The following is an 18,527-nucleotide window of genomic DNA, read 5'->3' as shown; positions in this document are numbered from 1 at the left end:
TCACTCAAATATTTAGGTTCCAATTATACTCAGCATGTTTTCATTCTAACATGAAAGTGCGCAACAAATACCATCGCAATCCAGGCAGTAGTTTTTGAGATATGTTGTTTGGGACCAAAGTGATGGACGGATGGACCAGCATTGCCATCCTTAGAACACCGCGGCTAGCAGGGTGACTTCATCTCCTAAATTATGATGTGCAAATATTGCAAATAATATATATAAGGGACACAACAGGCTGATTTCACAGCTTTTTTTAATCTCAATTGGAAGGATCTTTTAAAATTAAGGTTTCATTCCGCAGGATAGGGTTTATTCAATAAATCATTTATTATACTAATCCCGGCCAGGCTTTAAGACTTTAAGTCTTCTATTTGGTATTTTTACAGTATTACCATTTTCTACCTTTTTTATGGTATTACTTGTCATTTCATTTTTATTTTCATCTTTAGTTGTATCTCTACTCTACTCTTACCTGTATCTGCCCTGTTTCATGCTTACCACGGCGCTGCTATAACAACTGAATTACCCCAACGGGATCAATAAAGGTCTATCCATCTATTTCAATCCGTTTTGAGCCAAACCAGTCTCATAGTGTATTGCTAAATCAGTCTAAACTTTACACAGGGAAGACAATTAACAACGAATTACATGACGTCACACACAGACATGCCAACATCTATTGTTTTATTATGACATGCATGTCACACGTTCTGCATGACCTTCCATTGTGCTATCCTGGCAATCTGGCATGACCTTGCCTTGCCCTATCCTGGCATAACCTTGCCTTATCCTGGCATGACCTTGTCTTGCGCTATCCTGACTCCTGACATAACCTTGCCTTGTGCTTGCATTGTGCTATCCTGGCATGCCCTCGACTTGTACTATCCTGGCATGCCCTCGACTTGTACTATCCTGGCATGACCTCGACTTGTGATATATCCTGGCATAACCTCGCCTTGAGCTATCCTGACATGACCTTAACTTGCCTAAATGTGACATGTGTGTGTACTATACAGTATATGTATGTGTGCTTAGTTTTTTTTTCCACCACACAAGATTTATTTACAGACGGAATGTGTCCAACCCCTCTACAGTGAAGATCTGAGGACATGCAAGCACAAACATGATTTCATCCGACAAAGCACTCTGTACAAACATGCACAAAATTCCCAGTCCCAGGGCAACACACACATATTTAAATAAAGACCTGAGATAGCTCCAGTCTGGTGATTAGTGTGTCAGCTGAAGTTAGAGAGGATTCGCTTGGCGCGGCATTTTCATTTTTGCTAAGCGCACACCTTCACAACAGCACAGGAGCATGCGTGTCATGTCTGCTGTTGTACTGCAACATTGACTGTGGACAGCTCAAGTACTTGACAAATACCCCACATTTTATTATGAAGGCAGGGCCTCCTACCGGCGGAAGAGCTGTGTGGAGCGGTTTGAGGAAGATCGTCGGCTACAAGCAGGCTAAAAATCCACAAGTGGCTGGAGACCAGGACAGGGCCCATGTGTTCAACCCGATTTTTAACAGCCTCAGGGGCTCATTGTCCCCCTTCTCCCAGCTCCACCAACAGCTCTCCACCCTCCCCTCCTCATTCTCCTCCTACCTCCAGCTCCTCTGACCCCCGCTCAGCTGCCACACCATCCCCTTCCCCCATGTTAAACACCACTGACACACACAATGCCCCCCCCCCCCCCCCCCCCCCCCCCAACCTGCTCCAGCAGGTGGCCCACCCCAGGAAGGCTGCGGGCCCTGATGGAGTGAGCCCGAGGGTCCTCAAAGGCTGCACAGACCACCTGTGTGGTGTACTCCAGCCCCTATTTAACCTGAGCCTCCTCTGGAAAAGGTCCCATCAAAGTGGAAAAAAATCTCCCTGGTACCAGTACCAAACCCCCCCCCCCAATGTTCTGAATTGCCTTACTTTAGATGCCTTGACATCCCACATAATGAAGAACATGTAAAGACTGGTGCTAGGACACCATACTGTAGGCATTCTGTAGGACAGTCCAGAAAATTGGACGTTTGTCTTACCTTTTTTTTAGCGGTGCCAACCGCTCTATATCTGACTTTGTCCGACACCCGGACACCCGGACATTCTTATTGGCTGGGCTATAAACAAATATTGATGACAACATCAATACGGGGCTCATCAAAGGCACCGCTTCCTTCACACAGGGTGTGATTTTTTGGTCTATTACCTATTATTTTTAAAGAGAGAACTACTGTGACATCTGAGGCATAAATCAATGCACAGGTGTGAACTTTACAACTCCTCCTCCAGCTGGCTTGATCAGGCTGGGGGACGTTAAGATCAACCAGTGACTGTTTTCTATTTTATAGAACTGTTTGGACTGTCTTTGAATACTGTACTGTAGGTTGTATATCTCTGACTTAGATGTTTATTATAAAGTGGGGTTCTTACATGTCTCGTTCTTCTTTGTTTTCTGATGATGAGAGCTACTGTACCACCATCATTTACCATTGGGGATGAATAAAGTAACTACCTACTGATGAATTAACCTATTTATGTTTCCTTTTTTTCCCCTCTTCTAAAACCACTATGAAAATGTAAATGTATTTGTTCCTTCATGCTACTGTTTTTGAGTGCCTGGAACCGACATTTAGTTATTTCTATATCTTCATTCCCATCGTTCCAAGAGCACCAGATATTAACATATTTTGTCCACCTGGCTGTCTTTTACACTTTAAATTTGTTGGCTGCAAAGCAATTTCAAGTTGGGGCTTTTATAAAGCAGCAAAAGTCATTTTCAGTACAGACACCTGTCTTGACCTGTAAGGTACAGTAGATACTGTAATGTGTTTGTTACTATGTACATTGTCACAGTCTGCTAATCATGTATGTCCAAGTATCTCCAGAGTCAACATACAGTACAAAGACACACACACACACACTCTTTCTCTATGTCTCAACGCACGCACACACACACACACACACACACACACACACACACACACACTTCAATGTACTGCATTAACCTGAAACAAAAAAAGAAATAAATGGAATATCTATTTCTTTTCAACGTATCTCCCTTTTCTCTCTCTATGCTATACACTCAATTTGTAAAAACACAAAATAGCACCACCATTATTCTACTCACTATGCGTAGATTGCGTACAAAATGAAATAGTGACATGCAGTGGACAGACTTTGTCACTACAAGACACACAATTTATGTATTGTAGGTGGAATGTGATTGAAGGTCAAGGTTATTTCAGGGTTTCTATTCTAAACCTCTGTGTTCTGTTGGCAGATTTAAACACATTTTAAATACTTAATAATACTGTGCTTTGACCATCAGGGGTTTTGAGATTAGGTCAAAATGTGTTATGACCACACAACATCGCCATGTGTTTCTAACTACCATAAAGATCTGGTCTTATCTTTCTCATGATTATATAAGAGGTCTGTGCAGTGATGTGGACTTGTAGGAAATTGTCTGTCCAGCTGAAGACGGGGCAGGGACTGCTCCTCCCATTGGACGCCCATCGGGGAGGACTTCTACCTCCCTCTTTCCATGACTCGCTCTCTCTCACCTGGCCTTTCTTTACCTTTGCCCCATTTGCCCTCCCATTCACCGTCCCTGTGTCCCTTTCTGGCTTTCTTCTTGGGTAATTGTCGAGTCTCTCTCTGTACATTATGGTCATTTACATGTAGAGCATGTCAAGTATGGTCTTGACATGCTCTACATGTAAAGTGACAACTTCTGTTAAGATTTGACACTATATAAATAAATCTGATTGACTTGACACCTGTACCTACAGTACTGTGCAAGGCAGCGCGGGGCAGGAGATACAGAACATTCAAACACACGTGCGCAAGTGAGTGTGTTTATGTAAGCTACAATGTAATAAAGCACTGAGCTGTCCCCTTGGCTTGCATACATATACACACACACACACACACACAAACACAGGTGTATTTCTCTGACTAAACCCACCCACGCATCACTTATCATCTCATTCGTTCATCACCCAACAAACCACGCTCTCTTCATTTCTAGCTTCATCTGTGACATAATGCTATGCAGGTGTGAATTGATGTGTGTGTGTGTGTGTGTGTTTGTGTGTGAGAGAGAAATGCAGAGAAAGAGATACAGTAGTTTGTTTTTACCAGGCGTTTCTGGGTTCTTCTGAGGGGTAGCGACCCTTAGGAAAATCTGCTGCCTCCAGGAGTGGCGGTGGCTGCGTAGAGGACTTTCCTCCACTGCATATACTGCACCTGGGATGGACAGAGCTGCCACATCACTGAAGCACACACACAAACACACACACACAAAACATTTCAAAGTGAGATTATATACAGTATACCCTACACATATAGCCACACATACAGGTGGTATAAACGTGACACACACAAGTACGTGTATGCACAGGCGCACGCACCCGCACACTCACGCACAAATGTTCACACGCACAGACTTAAAAAATACAAACATATACAGTATTTCAGCCATGGAAAAAAACTAAACGACATACGGAAGCTGACATTTTCTGCACACACCAATGCATTCTGTATGAATTTGTTTTTGTTTTATTTGCGTATACCTGCACTTTAGATCAGGGCTATCGTTCTCATGGACGGGAGCCAGGAATGGGAATTTCAGGAAGTTAGGAACAGAGGAGGACGAGCGCAGGCGAGCGCGCAGACCTCCCAGAGGGCTGGGATGGAGCGAGTGGAGAATGGCAGTGGAATAAAGGAGGCAGAATGGGGAGAAAGATAGAGAGAACGAGTGCGAGAGAATGTGAAACAAAACTACAACAACATGGAAAATGGAGCTCGGAAGATGTGAGAGGTTTGGGAAATTCAAGTGAAAAGACAATAACTGCAGAGATTAAAAAAAGGATGAGAGGAAATCTGTGTTCAACTTTCTCAAAAAAGAGAAAAGATGAAAGAAAGGGTGCTGCTCACCTTCTTAAGTTGAGCCGGGCCCCAGTAGAGGGGGATGAAGGAGGATGAGAAAGAAGAGGAGATGAAGGGCAAGGAAGGGTGGTAAGGAGGGTGGAGTCGGTTGGTGGACGTCTGAGTCAACAGAAACAGTGTGAGAGAGAGCGAGAGAGAGCGAGAGAGAGAGAGAGAGAGAGAGATACACGTGCAGAGAGGCAAAGAAAAAGTTCAGAACAATAAAGTACAGGAGTGGAGGACGAGATTAGAGAAGATGTTATGAAATATTACAAATGTTAAATGGAAAGAGAAATGAGAGCAAGACACGAGCAAGTGTACAGGAGGCAACTGGAGAGGAAATAAGCTGATCCCCATGGATGTGAACAGGAAGCACCACACACTGCTGACAGGAAGTCAACCATCTTTGTGTGTTTGTGTATGAATATGTATGTAGTATGTCCCTACGGAAGCAGAAAATTACAGCATGCCCTGTGATAAAGGACCATACCAGTGTTACTGGCACATAGTTTACATAATACTATGAAGGGGTGGCCTTAGCTGAATGGGTAGAGAAGCCGTCTGGGAATCAGAAGGTCCGCGGTTCGACCCCCCCCCCCCCCTCAGTGTCCCTGAGCAAGACAACTAATAATGGCATTAGACTAATGCCATGATTTTTGACGGTTTTTCGAAACTGTTTCAAGATGAATGGCAGCGAATGACATTTAAATATGTAGTCCGAAATCTACTCAATTATACACTGCATACACTTATAAGTCAAAATTAGACTGGTATGATACTTTAACAAAGAAACCAAATGAGATTAAAAAGACAAAGAGAAAAACAAAGAGGAAAAAAGGTGCATTCAAAGATTTACCTACAGTACATGTGTACTGTAGGCTACAGTACAGTACATGTGTACTGTAGGTCATCTTCTCATAACACGTCTAATGCACCTTTGAGAGAATCAATATTATAAACCATGCAGGCAGAATCACTGTTACAAAGCCATCTATGCGGTATCGTCATTATAAAATAAATCAATTGAATCAGAATCCCCAATTGAATGGCCACTACAAAGCCATGTAATCAGAATAACCGTTCCAAAGCAGTCTAATAAGAATATTCATTACAAAGCAGTATGTTATCGTCCCGTCATTGTTACAAAGCCATTTAATCAGCATGTCCATTGACAAAACCCACCAATCCAAAACATTACTAAGCCGTCCAACCACAATCACCATTACAAGGCTGTCTTCACTTTTCTCAATTATCCCATAAAATGACTAATATATTAACAAATACATTTTAGATGTATTTAGAAGTGTCCACTGAATTTATTATTGTTTCTAGTTTAGTAGTTTTTATGAAAACATTTAAAATATCTATCTTGTCTTAATGACATAAAAAAATATTAGAATGCAAAGAGGACCATTTAAATAACTTAAATAACAAAAAGAGCTGCTACTAAATTTTTTATGATTTGACATTTTGCCAGCATCAAACATCAGTGACCCTCGCACACAGCATTCAAGTGTCCTTACTTGCTCTGGTGTGGCGTATCAGTGCTGACAGAGTAGTGTCGCACCAGCTTGGGCTTGGAGGCCGCGGTGGGCTCCTGTGGGGACTGACAGTGTATCCGTGGCGGGGAGTCCATAGTCGAGGAGGGGGTGGCGGGGTGGCTGTAAGTGCTGGCACGCCGACGGAAGCCCTGTGACTGAGCATCGTGGGATGGACTGAGGGAACTGAGGGAAGGGGAGGAAGGGGAGAAGGGTAGAGAAGTGTCGAGGCCTTTCAGGTCTCCTGTGGAGTTGTGGCACCTGTGGCAGAAGAGATGAGCATCAGCACAATGGGAGGAGGATTAAGGGTGATTTTTCTTGGTTGCATATCATGTCACGCAGAGAATATAGTCGCTCTACAAGCTCACAATTCAACTTGACTGCTTGGCACTTGGCAGACCAAGAGAATGGATTGGGAAAAAGGAAGTGTAGTGCTGAAAAACATTGCATTAAAATAATTAAAAACGTCCAGTTAGATGATGGTGAATTGCAGTTGAATAACTGACTTAATCTCATTTCCCCCAACATCTTCTGCTTTGTCAGTTTCTACATCTGCAACTTTTGCAGTATTAGTCAGATTTATTGCATTGTGCCATTATGGCCACCGTAGCAGCATAAACATTGAGCTGCGTGATCTTTCTCTGGCACTGTATCCCAAGTACGTACAAAAACAGCGGCTACTATCTTACTTGCCATTTAGTCAAAATTGGATTTGATCCTATAACTGCTTTCTCCTGAGGGCAGGGCTAACAGGGTTTCATGATGTCTTTCCTGCGAATGCAATTTGATTTGTCTGATTATGTCCACACTACAAGCAATTCTGATCACAATATGATCTAGACCGTCTCGCCAAGTCGTTTGGCAGATGATCCGATTCAAATGCGAAATCAAAGCTATAAAGAAATGTTATAATGTAATTTATTTTAGAACTTAGAATTCTGTTTTTATTGTACTTATTTATTTGATTGCACTCTCTTAATGCTCAGTGTCTTAATGTGTTAATTTCTTAGTGTTTTATGTAAAGCACTTGCAATTGCCTTGAAATATTTAGTAAAACCGAGGCTAGTGAGAATGGTTTCAGGGTGTACGTGTACGCGCGCGCGTGTGTGTGTGTGTGTGTGTGTGTGTGTGTGTGTGTGTGTGTGTGTGCGTGTACTTGAGTGGGCTGGTAGGCCGCAGTGTGGAGGATACAGACAGGGAGTCATCTAGTGAGGGTTGGTGGCTGATATTGAGAGTGGAACTGGAAGAGAAGCTGTCACCTCCATCACTGTTCTCCCTTGGCAACCTGGACTTGTTACTGCTCTATGGAGGACACACGCAAACACATGCAAACGCGCACGCACGCACACGCACACACACACACACACACACACACACACACTGTTCAGTATGGGTATGTGACCGAAGTTAAACAATGCCTGCGGAGGCTTTTATGCCATGATAAACCATTTTATAGTCCCTGACGCTGTGTAACCAACCAACAGGGAAACATTTCTTCTAGCCAGTGAAACATTTCCTTCAAGTTAGTGAAAAGGTTTCTTCTACTAAAAGTAAAGTTCTATTTTCTACTTCTTCTAAATGACTTCTAGTATGCAAGTGAAAACATTTATTTTTCTGAATGGAAACTCTAGCAAGTATAACATCTTCCTCCCAAGTAGGACAGATTTGTTTAGCTTCCTGAGTAACACAAGAGCATAACATACAATAAAGCACAGCCAGTAAAGCTTTACGGGAGCTACAGTATGCACACGCTAACACACGTGCCAACTAACTCCTGCCTGAGGACCCTGAGTTCCTTGAGGGAGTTTTGGCACACACACAGACGTACGTATGCAACCAACTCAGAGGCAGAGAGTGAGTGTGCACCTACCTTCCATATTCCCTCTAGTGACTCAGTGAGAGAGCGTTTGGCTCTGGTCTTGAACTGTTCCAGGCGCTGTCGACTGCTGCTCTGCTGTTGTATCTCCGCTGGGGCTGGGGTTGCCTCCTCACACACCTACAGTATATACAGAGAGACAGCACGCGTGTGTGTGTGTGTGTGTGTGTGTGTGTGTGTGTGTGTGTGTGTGTGTGTGTGTGTGTGTGTGTGTGGAGGGAAAAAAGGCAAAATTGAAGAGGTCAATTTTCTCTAAAACACTGTTTCCCAAACTTTTTCAAGAGAAATTTGGTGTTTCCCCTGGATGGGGGAAACACCAAACTTACAAAAGTACATACCCTATGGTTTGAGAAACACTGCTCTAAAATATGGAGGAATAGGACAACAGCAATGAAAGTAGTCAACAGAGTAGATGGATCAGAAAATGACTCTAATGGGTTAGATGTAGGGCTGGGACTCGATTAAAAAAAGTAATCTAATTAATTAGAGGCTTTGTAATTAATTAATCTAAATTAATCGCATGTTAAATCGCATATCAATATTTGACCTGAGAAGCAATTTCTTTTCAGTTAAAACAGATTTTGGTATATGAGTGAATCAGTGAGTGAATACATAAGTTTAAGGAACAAAAAATAGTTCTGCACACAACCGTGTTTTTATCCACGCTTCCATCAGAGAGTTTTTTAAATCTAAATTTCCCATCCACTGGGCCAAGCAAAGCAGTCTGATCGGCTTCTTGTCCCATTGCGTGCACTGGGGTGTGTTGGCTGTTGGTTGGTGCACTGGTATGATCGGTACACCTGAAACTCGTCCAGTGAGAGTGAGTTCTGTGGTGCATTAAACTAAGCGCGATTAAAATGCGATACATTTTTTTAATCGCGTTAATTTTCTGGAATTAATTCATCTAAATTAATCAGTTAAAGTCCCAGCCCTAGTTAGATGTAATGTCTACTGTAAGGATCTCTGGCAGAGAGCAGGTCTACCACCAGTGGAAGAGGAGATTAAAAGAAAAAGTTGGGGATGGATCGGCCACACGCTCCGGAAACCCAATATCAGCTGGAAAATAAATCCCATGATAGAGGCGGACTCTGGCGGACTGTAGTCAATGGCCTATGCTCCATGAAAAGGAGCGATAGTAAGTAAGTATGTGAACGGGTGCTGTACCTGTTTGCTCTCTGCATGCTGTGTGTGCTGGTGGTTCTTCTGTCTGTCCTCGTACAGGCTCCTCAGACTGGCCATCACCAGCTCATTCTCCTCCTGGTCGTTCTTAGGGCGAGCCCTCTGTAACATGATATGGTGTAAAATATTTTTGAATTATGTCCTTTCATAGTTCCTAATGCTAGTGTAATATCTATCCGTTTCAATATAGTCAGAAGATTGGTAATTGAAAAAATACTGGCGGAGGAATTGGTACAATCCATGCAGTGGATGGTTTTCAATAGCAAGAAAAAAATAAGTCATATTCCAGCCAAAGAAAGAATAGAAAGTAAATATGATCTTGTTTCTGAAATTTAAGGTTGGCCAATGGGATAAAGTGTTCGCTCCCAAGCTAGGAGTAAATAAACAGCTTAAGTATGTTAGACAAACCTACACAATAGGCTGCAGAGTTGAATCAAAACTGTGTCACAAGAAATGTTTGGGAATATGGAGGTTCCCAAAGAAGTGAACATTTACTCAGTGTGTGTGCATTCAAGACTGATTCAGTACTCCTGCTACTGTAGTTCAGGTCTATCACCAGCAGATGGCCCCCTAACCATATGCAGGAAGGGTTTACAAGTACAGAACATACTCAAACAGTAGTCAGCAATAATCAGAAGAATGGAATGTAAAACAGCAACAAGCAAGCAACATTCACTGGAAAAATAATAAGAAGACCACACTGATCAAATTATAGCATCTGAAGAAATGGGGTTTTGTCAGGAGACCCTGTAGACCACAGACAGCAAGCTGTGTAGTGCAGTCTCCAGTATAAACATACAGTCTGTACTGTATGTTTAAGAGCGTACTGGCATTTGGAACACCAAGCATGGTAAAAACATGCATGCCCTCTTGAAAGAAAGGTATGTGTGTCATTGTGAATCCTACAGCATATGAAGAACTTCGTTTCGCTTCGATTCGTTCATGATGCAGTGAGTTAGGCTTGTGGACCGACAGGTTTGATTCGCTGCATTTTCATCTCGGATGGCACCCCCCCCCCCCCCCCCCCTGGGGAATCAAACACTTCTCTGACTCCCAAACTCTCTACTGCACATTCACAAGTTCATGAGGTGAATACATGTATGTGCACACACTGGTTTGTTATTAGTGTGGTTGCCCAACAGGGCAACCAGACTACTCTATACACTTTATTCTTTCTTTATAGATAAACTTTTTTCAAACCGCATCTCCTCCCACAGTTTTTATCCCCCAATGTTGTGCCATATGTCAAAATGACCGTCTAAATCGGGAATCGTGCGCTTGTATTTTGCTAAGAGATTGGTTGAATAGTTTAATTGATATTGATTTATTAGTGCATTAAATGTCCCCCATCCACTTTAATGTAAAAGTGAAAAAACTCAAATTCAAGTATTTTTTTCTCAGAAACCTTAAGAGCTAGAGTTATCAGATTTGGAGGGAAAATTCATAATTAAGTCCCAAATTATTTAAAAAAATATCACACCATTCGGCCTCATGGTGGCGCTATAACAGCCCCCTTTACGTTTTGGCCCGTAACTCTTGAACCGTAGGTCCTAAAATCAAAATTTCTTTTCACCTGGATTCCTTGGGTGACGACGCATCTCCCCATATAGGCCACGCCCATTTGCGTCAGGATAGTTTTTTTGATATTGATTTATTAGTGCATTAAATTTCCCCATCCACTTTAATGGGAATTGCAAAAAATCCCATTCAAGTATTTCTTCCTCGGAAACCGTAAGGGCTACAGTTACAAGATTTGGAGGGGAGGTTAATAGTTTTTTGCAAAATTATTATGAAAATAATCACACCAGTCGGCCACATGGTGGCGCTATAACGGCCCACTTTACCTTTTGGCCTATAACTCTTGAACCGTAGGTCGTAAAATCAAAATTTCTTTTGCCCTGGATTCCTTGGGTCACGACGCATCTCCCCATATAGGCCACGCCCATTTGCGTCAGGATAGACTTTCCGCCATTTTGAATTTTCTTCAAAACGCACTTTTTGCTCCTTTTCCTGCAATTTTTTTCCAAATCTCACAAAAATCGGTACACGTGATCTATGGACCCATGCGATAAACCTATCCAAGCAGCATTTTAATAGTCCGTACCGTTCGTCCGTAAATGGCTTCCAAAGTTAGCGGGAGGGGCCCGTTTGACAAAAAATGCCATAAATCACCAACGAAACGTCCGGTCAATCCCAAAATTGAATCACATGTCAAGGGTGGTATACTAAACCAATCCCCAAAAGCATTTCCACTTTGATCCATAGGGGGCGCCACAAATGCGCAAAACGTCACCGTTTGATGCAAAAACATGATATTTGGGGGGGTCAGTCCCTTCAATATGAAACGCAAGCGATCTCAGGAGTGACGTGAAAATGTGATTGGCGCAGTCTCCGACGGTATTCCTCCCGGCGTATTACTCGAGTCCCGACCGGCGTCGGCGCAACCACACTTTGCAATTGCCAATTGCGACGCGTCTAGTTACACTTGACCTTAACCTAACTTAAACATTCCAGCTAAAATTATCACCAGCACTGACTGAAAGTGCTTTTAGGATGATAATTGATCATCAGCTGCGGAGGGCTCTGGCCGAAATGTCTGCTACTGCTGGGTCATTAAAATAAAAGATCCTGAAAGGACTTGCAGTGAGTGCTGGTGATATTTTTTACCAGACCTTAAACCTAAACCCTAATCCTAAAGTAGGGTCCAACAAAATGTTCAGTTCTTTAGGATTCATTATGTTTACATGCATACTAGACACCAGGATACTGTGTGATCTCAAATAATTGCGATTAGGTAATTATGTAATAATTACCTAACACACACACACACACACACACACACACACACACACACACACACACACACACACACATTACCATCGTGTTCTCAAATACTGAAGCTTGCTCTTGGTTGTCCAGTGAGGCCAAGTGTTTCTGAAGCTCCAACTTAGTCTTAGCTGGATGAAGACCTTAAAATAGTACACACACATAAAACAATACCCTTTAGATATGGAACTGTGACAACTGATGGTGACCAACCGGTTTGTTTACTTTGCATGACTTCCTAGAAAATGACTTCCTAGAAAACACAACACAACTACGTACCTACAGTATAAATCATATGAGATGAATCAAATCATTTGAGATCTCTGCTGAACAAAGTCAATAAAGGCACGTGCTAAATAATGCACCGCTACTATTTCATATTGTTGCTGTATGGCAGAAACCTCTTATCTCCATATTTCAACTTTTTATGTTTTTTTGCAAACCAATGCCAACTACAGTCTCACACAAAAGTAGCAAAAATAACCGATCTCCAAGATCACGAGTCACGCTGTGAGCATGTATAATTATCTATTATTTTGGTATTACTTAATTAAAAACAAAGGCGAAAGTGATTAAGCCACAGACACGCTGTGGGTTTTATACAAATTTAACCAATTAAAAGTATTAACAAGAGCTTATGACTAAATAACCACATTGGCTCCATTGTAGCACCGGTACTTTTTGTCCATTTCCTGAAAAGTCACAGTTTTGGACATACAAGGTTTCCACCCGTCTGCAACGATATGCACTCTTCTTAGAAAATGACACCATGAGATGGGCAAACACGGGCCTGTATTCAGTGCGTTGTGGTTTTCAAACAGGGTGAGTAGTTTCCTACCTTCGATCCCCTCACACAGTCTGTGTAGCTGCTGCATGGGGCAGCTGTCACACTGCTGGCTCTGGGTCCTCTCGCTGCGCAGCAGAGCCGCCACGGAAAACGCCTGCTTCAGAGTCAGCATGATCTCATCCACCTATGTGAAAGCACAGTACCCACACAGTAATACCCTCAGTGTTCATTTATGGGTGATTGTTTATTTGATTGATTGTTTTTTATTGACAAGAAAGCATATACAGTACATGGACATATTTGTACATATCTACAGTATCAATGTATATGTGTACGTGTGTAAACCGGGATTCATACATGATGAAGATGTGTATGTAGACGAATAATAAAAAGAAAAGAAAACATCCACAGAGCTTTTATAAGAGTGTGGAATAAAAGTATTCCCCAAAGAAATTATAATGATTGTGAAATAATATATTTTTTAAACGTTTCAGGTTCAGTTTTGTTTACATCTGTCAGCTCATAGCGGCCATTATCACTGCAGCTTCCATTTTCGTTGGGGAAGGTACTTTCTTTCCCTAAACAGACATTTGGAGGTAGGCTCTGCATTACAATGCTGCGAACTGCATGACTGCTGCCTTATAGACACAACTCGGGGAAATAATAACTAACCTTATGTCAAAGAGGTGCTGTGATGTGGAGTGTGAAATTTTTCTAGCAGCTGAATGTAGTCTATAGCACCTTTAACTCTGAGAGTTACGGGTCCATTTGGTTACATTTGTACACTCTTGGGAGTTACAAATGGATAAATTAACCGATGATTTAACTGTGCAGTAATCAGCATTTCTGTGTAGTCTACTTTCCAGTGCATATCCATTCATTCCGCCATCACTGTATATTCCTTTCAGAGCTACAATGACATCATTCTTCTAACCCGTGTACACTCTGCTTCCCCATCTTACCAGTGATTCATCTGTACACTGGAAGATATAGCAGACAAAGTGGCAGCTCCCTCCGTCCACCGTCTCCCTGCAAATGAAGCCAAAGTGATCCACGTGATGGATACCCTATGGAGAAAATGTCCAGGCAGTGATCAGAATTGAGAATTTAACCATACAGTACGCACACTAACCCTAACCAAATGCATCTGTACAGTACATACCTGTGAGCAGAAGGAGATTTCTCTGAAGCTCTTCTCGATGGCAACCTTCTTAGTGTCTGGGCTAACTAGGAAGATCTGAGACCTCCCCACCTAAAACACATAATGAGCAATAGAGTTTTTGATTGATGTACTTTATTTAGTAAGACATGAGAAACAGTACATGGAAGTACAATTCACAACACAAGGTCTACTAAACTGGATAACTCATAAAAGCACTAAGCTTGTTTAAAATGAGTTCCCTTCCCACGCACACAAATCATGATGACATATAAGAGACAGACAGATATACACTCCTATACAGAACTGCATACGATCAGCTTACAGGTTACTGGTATGAAACATACCAGTAACCTGGGGGGGGGGGGTTATGTTAAGACTTTGACAGGGGCATTGCAGCCTCCTGAAGGTGTCTCTTTAGGGCAGTTTTGAAAGTGAGTAGAGTTTTACACTCCTTTTGGTAGGGCATTCCACATTTTTGTTGTATAGCATGAGAATGAGTTCATTCCCTTTGTTTTTTTTTTTTTTTTTTAATATTTTTTTTTGGGGCTTTTTATAGCTTTATTTGGAGAGGGACAGTGAAAGTAGGCTGACAGGAAACGGGGAGAGAGATGGGGGAAGACACGCAGCAAAGGTCGTCGGGAACGGGACGCGAACCCGCGACACGCTGTCAGTTAAGGGATTTCAACCGAGGGTGCCTGGACCGCAACGCCACGGCCCAGGCCGTTCATTCCCTTTGTTGTGCCAAATCTTGGTTGAACATGATCCGTGGAGTTGCCTCTGGTGTTGTGATCGTGGACTGTTACAGCACTAAGTACAGCCTAATACTATATATAATACAGCCTGTACACGTTATCAGAGTACTTGGAGGCCAGTCTGTAGTCGTCAGTCCTGTATGATGCAACAACCTACCATATATGGTTTAAATTCTACTTTTCCATTCAGTCCCTTTGTGTCCTTGTTCCACTTTATGGGCAATCCCAAATTTACGTCAAGATTGAGTCAACATCACTCAAGGAGAATTCCCCAATTCGTCACTGAACATGTGGTGTTTAAATCACATGTCTTCAAAGTCTCAGAGTATCTCTTCTGTGATGTCAAGTTCAACCTCATGCTCTTTTGGACCTCAGTGTCAAATACCAAATACTTAAATGGGGGGGGGGGGGGGGGGTTAATTCCAGGGACTTAAAAACATGTTTTTTAAACTGTGGATGGGAACGAGGGCTCATGATGTCACGATGATGAGGTCTTGATGTGTGTCATGATGGCACCAGCAGGATGTGGTTGATAAGAATAAATCTGTGTCTGCTGAAAAATACCCCCTGCTTCCTGCACCAATGCTGACAACTTCCTGTTCTGGAAGGAGAACAGGAAGGGTGGCATTAACGGGGGGTCAATAAGGTCAAACCGAGGTCAGGGAGGGCAGCGGAAGTGATGTCATTTTGATCAGCAGTCAGCAGCATAGTACATGCTGAGTCAAAGGGGTGGAGGGGGGGTCTGCTGTGGGCATGTCAGTGTACAGCGAGTTTGCATTTGACCTCACATATGTGTCCTTGTGATAAATCTGTGAAGTTGCACTTCACTTCAAAGCCCTCTTGTCACTGAACAAAGTGGTGTGTAAGCTGTGTGTTAGTTATGACTCAGATCAGTGAGAAGGCCCTTTACCTCATCCCTACCTTTATCCTACCAGATAGAACATCTACCCCCCACCCCCAGCACCAAACAGCTAAGTCATAGCATAATGAACTAGAAAAACTGTTCCTAGTCGGAGCACAGGTCTCCGCCAGGTCAGGTAGGTTAGTGCGGGCCAGCAATGTTCAGAATTCGCCAATCAGGTTGGAATGTGAAAAATTGGACAGATCAGTTGACTTAAGAGATAATAATTATGTACCGATTTGCGTGATGTTTGGACATTTGTAGGAGTATTAATATGAAAAAAAAATATTTTGCAAAAATCGGCCTTCTTGGTGGCGCTGTAATAGGGCAATGTAGAAAGGGTGCCATTTGTTCCTCAACTTATTAGTGCAAATGTGCGTGCAAAGTTTCACCACAATTGGATGCTGCGTTCATGATTTGCGGCATTTTGTTCCAAATGGGCCACTCCTGCAAACTTAAGATGTCAATCTTAGCCAATCAGGATGGAATATGAAAAATCAAACCGATCCGTCTTGATCACATGACTATAGAGATCATGTGTACCGATTTGCGTGAAATTTGGATACAATCTGGAGGAGCAATATCCAAAAATATGTTTTACATAAGTCGGCCTCCTGGTGGCGCTATAAAAGGCAGATGTGAAAAATGCAGGGCAAAGGTTTTTCCTTGGCCTCTAGGGAGTGCACATACAAAGTTTTACACAGATTGGTGCAGTTATAGGTAAAAACACGAATCGGCCTGTTATAGCACCACCATGAGGCTGATTTGATATTTTTCAAGTGGCATTTCTCCGGCCTAGTGAGAATGTGCGTGCACAATTTCACCGAAATTGTGCTGTGTTCATGATATGCTGTGTTCATGATATGAGACATTTTGGTGGTGCTATAACAGGGCCATGAGAACAATTTGGGGCAGAATTTCTGAATTGGCATCCTGGGAGTGTGCGTGCACAGTTTCGCTGCGATCAAGCCAACGGTGCCGGAGATAAGTTGATCACAGACGGACGGACGGACAGACAGGGCCTTTCGGCCTGGCGGAGACAACAAACGCATAAAAAGAAACATGAAAATAAATATTCGAGACACCCACACAACAAAAAAGCCAGGTTAGTCGTGGCGTGGGAATTACAGCATGGTAGCTGACACCAGGGTGGCCCCAACACACTTAGGATTAAATAGGATTGCCAGATCTGATGATCAGCCTTTACTTGAAATAAGTTTCTTAGCCTGGGGGGGCATGCTTAATCTTTTTCTATCCAAAACTGCCCACATGACATATTCTGTCAAATTGAACTTACTGCCTGAGCTGAGCTCTCATGTGGGAAAAGTACAACTATCAACCAGCAGAACACATGCTACATGAAGCCTATAGAACAGGCTTTTTTAATGTTACTTTTACCTTTATTTGCTACTCTTGTTTCTTGTTTGTGAATAATTAACTTAAGTCGAATCTAACATTTCCAAAAGTCAAGTGAGCGCTTACGATGTAAACATCCGGTCGCTGCTAATGCGCACAGAAATACATTTGTCTCACATCACATATTTGTGTGATTGACTGAAAGGGAATTATTTTCAGAGGACTTGGGCTGAGCTGCTTGGTCCAGGGAAAAAATAAATAGTTGATGCATTCAAATGTGGCAATATATCCAACAAAAATGTTGTGCTTCTTGCCAAATGATATCCCTGCTCTTTACTGATAATAAAATGCTTTGAAAACTTTTTCTTTTGTCCAGCTCATGAATGTAGCCTGTGATAGTGATTAGTGAGTGAGTAACAAGTAAAAAAAAAATGAACCCCCCCACCACTATGGACCCACCCGACACAAAAGTGGTGGTCCCCCAGGTTTCAAGATGGTGGACACTGGGTCAAAATCAGTTGAAAATAGATATAGAACATCTCTCACCTTGTTAAAACAAAGCGCAGAGCAAGCACAAACATACTGTGACTTTCGTTCCTGTCAGTGTCTCCTTCCATTTCCCTCTCCCCTTTCCAATTCCATCTCTGTTGCCAATGCCAATTCCAAATTGAACAAGGTTGGCCAAAATCAATACTCATCAGCCAGTGTTGCTGCTACACAGCACATCTTTAGGTGGATGGTTTCTTTATCACTTAAGCCCTATATACTTTCTCGTATGACAAATAGTGAAATTAGCCGATATACAAGCTCACAATGCGTTGCACCGCAAGGCGTTGTGAACTATAATGACATTCCCAAAATGGGGATGCCAGGGTGAAAGTGGTTACTGTCCAAGAGTCCATGATTATGTGCGAAGATCATACATGCTTTCTCACCGTCTGTCCATGATTATGTGCAGATCCTGCTTTTTCACAGTCTGTCTGTGATTATGTGTGCAGATCCTGCTCTCTTCTCTACCTTAAGGCCCGTTCATAGTCCCTAGATGGGTCTGAAACGTCCGTCACGGGGTGAGGGATTACGTCCGTTCTTTACGGACCATGCATAGTTATTTAGGAGAGAGAGATTGCACGTACCCAACGTTGCCATGTCTGCTTATTATAAGCGACTTTGGGCTTATTCTTCTGTATAGTTGCTTGTAAACAAACAAGCCATTTTTTATTGG

General features: G+C 42.5%; 1 protein-coding gene across 6 annotated transcripts in view; it reads right to left on the bottom strand.

Moving 5' to 3' along the window:
- The window catches only part of tbc1d1 (TBC1 (tre-2/USP6, BUB2, cdc16) domain family, member 1), a 68,265-nt gene that overhangs the window by 23,241 nt on the left and 26,497 nt on the right, over positions 1–18,527 (bottom strand). For 5 of the 6 annotated variants that reach the window (XR_014599811.1, XR_014599812.1, XM_084044459.1 and 2 more), the window contains 11 exons: positions 14,297–14,386; positions 14,097–14,201; positions 13,186–13,318; positions 12,399–12,490; positions 9,507–9,623; positions 8,337–8,462; positions 7,623–7,768; positions 6,452–6,727; positions 4,938–5,048; positions 4,574–4,687; positions 4,140–4,273 (listed from right to left, as the gene is read on the bottom strand). Coding sequence is in view for 4 of the 6 variants with exons in the window: in XM_084044459.1 (XP_083900585.1) it covers positions 4,140–4,273; positions 4,574–4,687; positions 4,938–5,048; positions 6,452–6,727; positions 7,623–7,768; positions 8,337–8,462; positions 9,507–9,623; positions 12,399–12,490; positions 13,186–13,318; positions 14,097–14,201; positions 14,297–14,386 (1,444 nt within the window). In the remaining 2 variants the exon portion in view is untranslated. The remainder of the gene's footprint in view (positions 1–4,139; positions 4,274–4,573; positions 4,688–4,937; positions 5,049–6,451; positions 6,728–7,622; positions 7,769–8,336; positions 8,463–9,506; positions 9,624–12,398; positions 12,491–13,185; positions 13,319–14,096; positions 14,202–14,296; positions 14,387–18,527) is intronic. The other variant, XM_084044461.1, reaches the window with a different exon arrangement.

Source organism: Gymnoscopelus microlampas (genome assembly GCF_963454915.1).
Source record: "Gymnoscopelus microlampas genome assembly, chromosome: 2".
Classification (NCBI taxonomy): Eukaryota; Metazoa; Chordata; class Actinopteri; order Myctophiformes; family Myctophidae; genus Gymnoscopelus; species Gymnoscopelus microlampas.
This window is presented reverse-complemented; position numbering and strand designations above follow the sequence as displayed.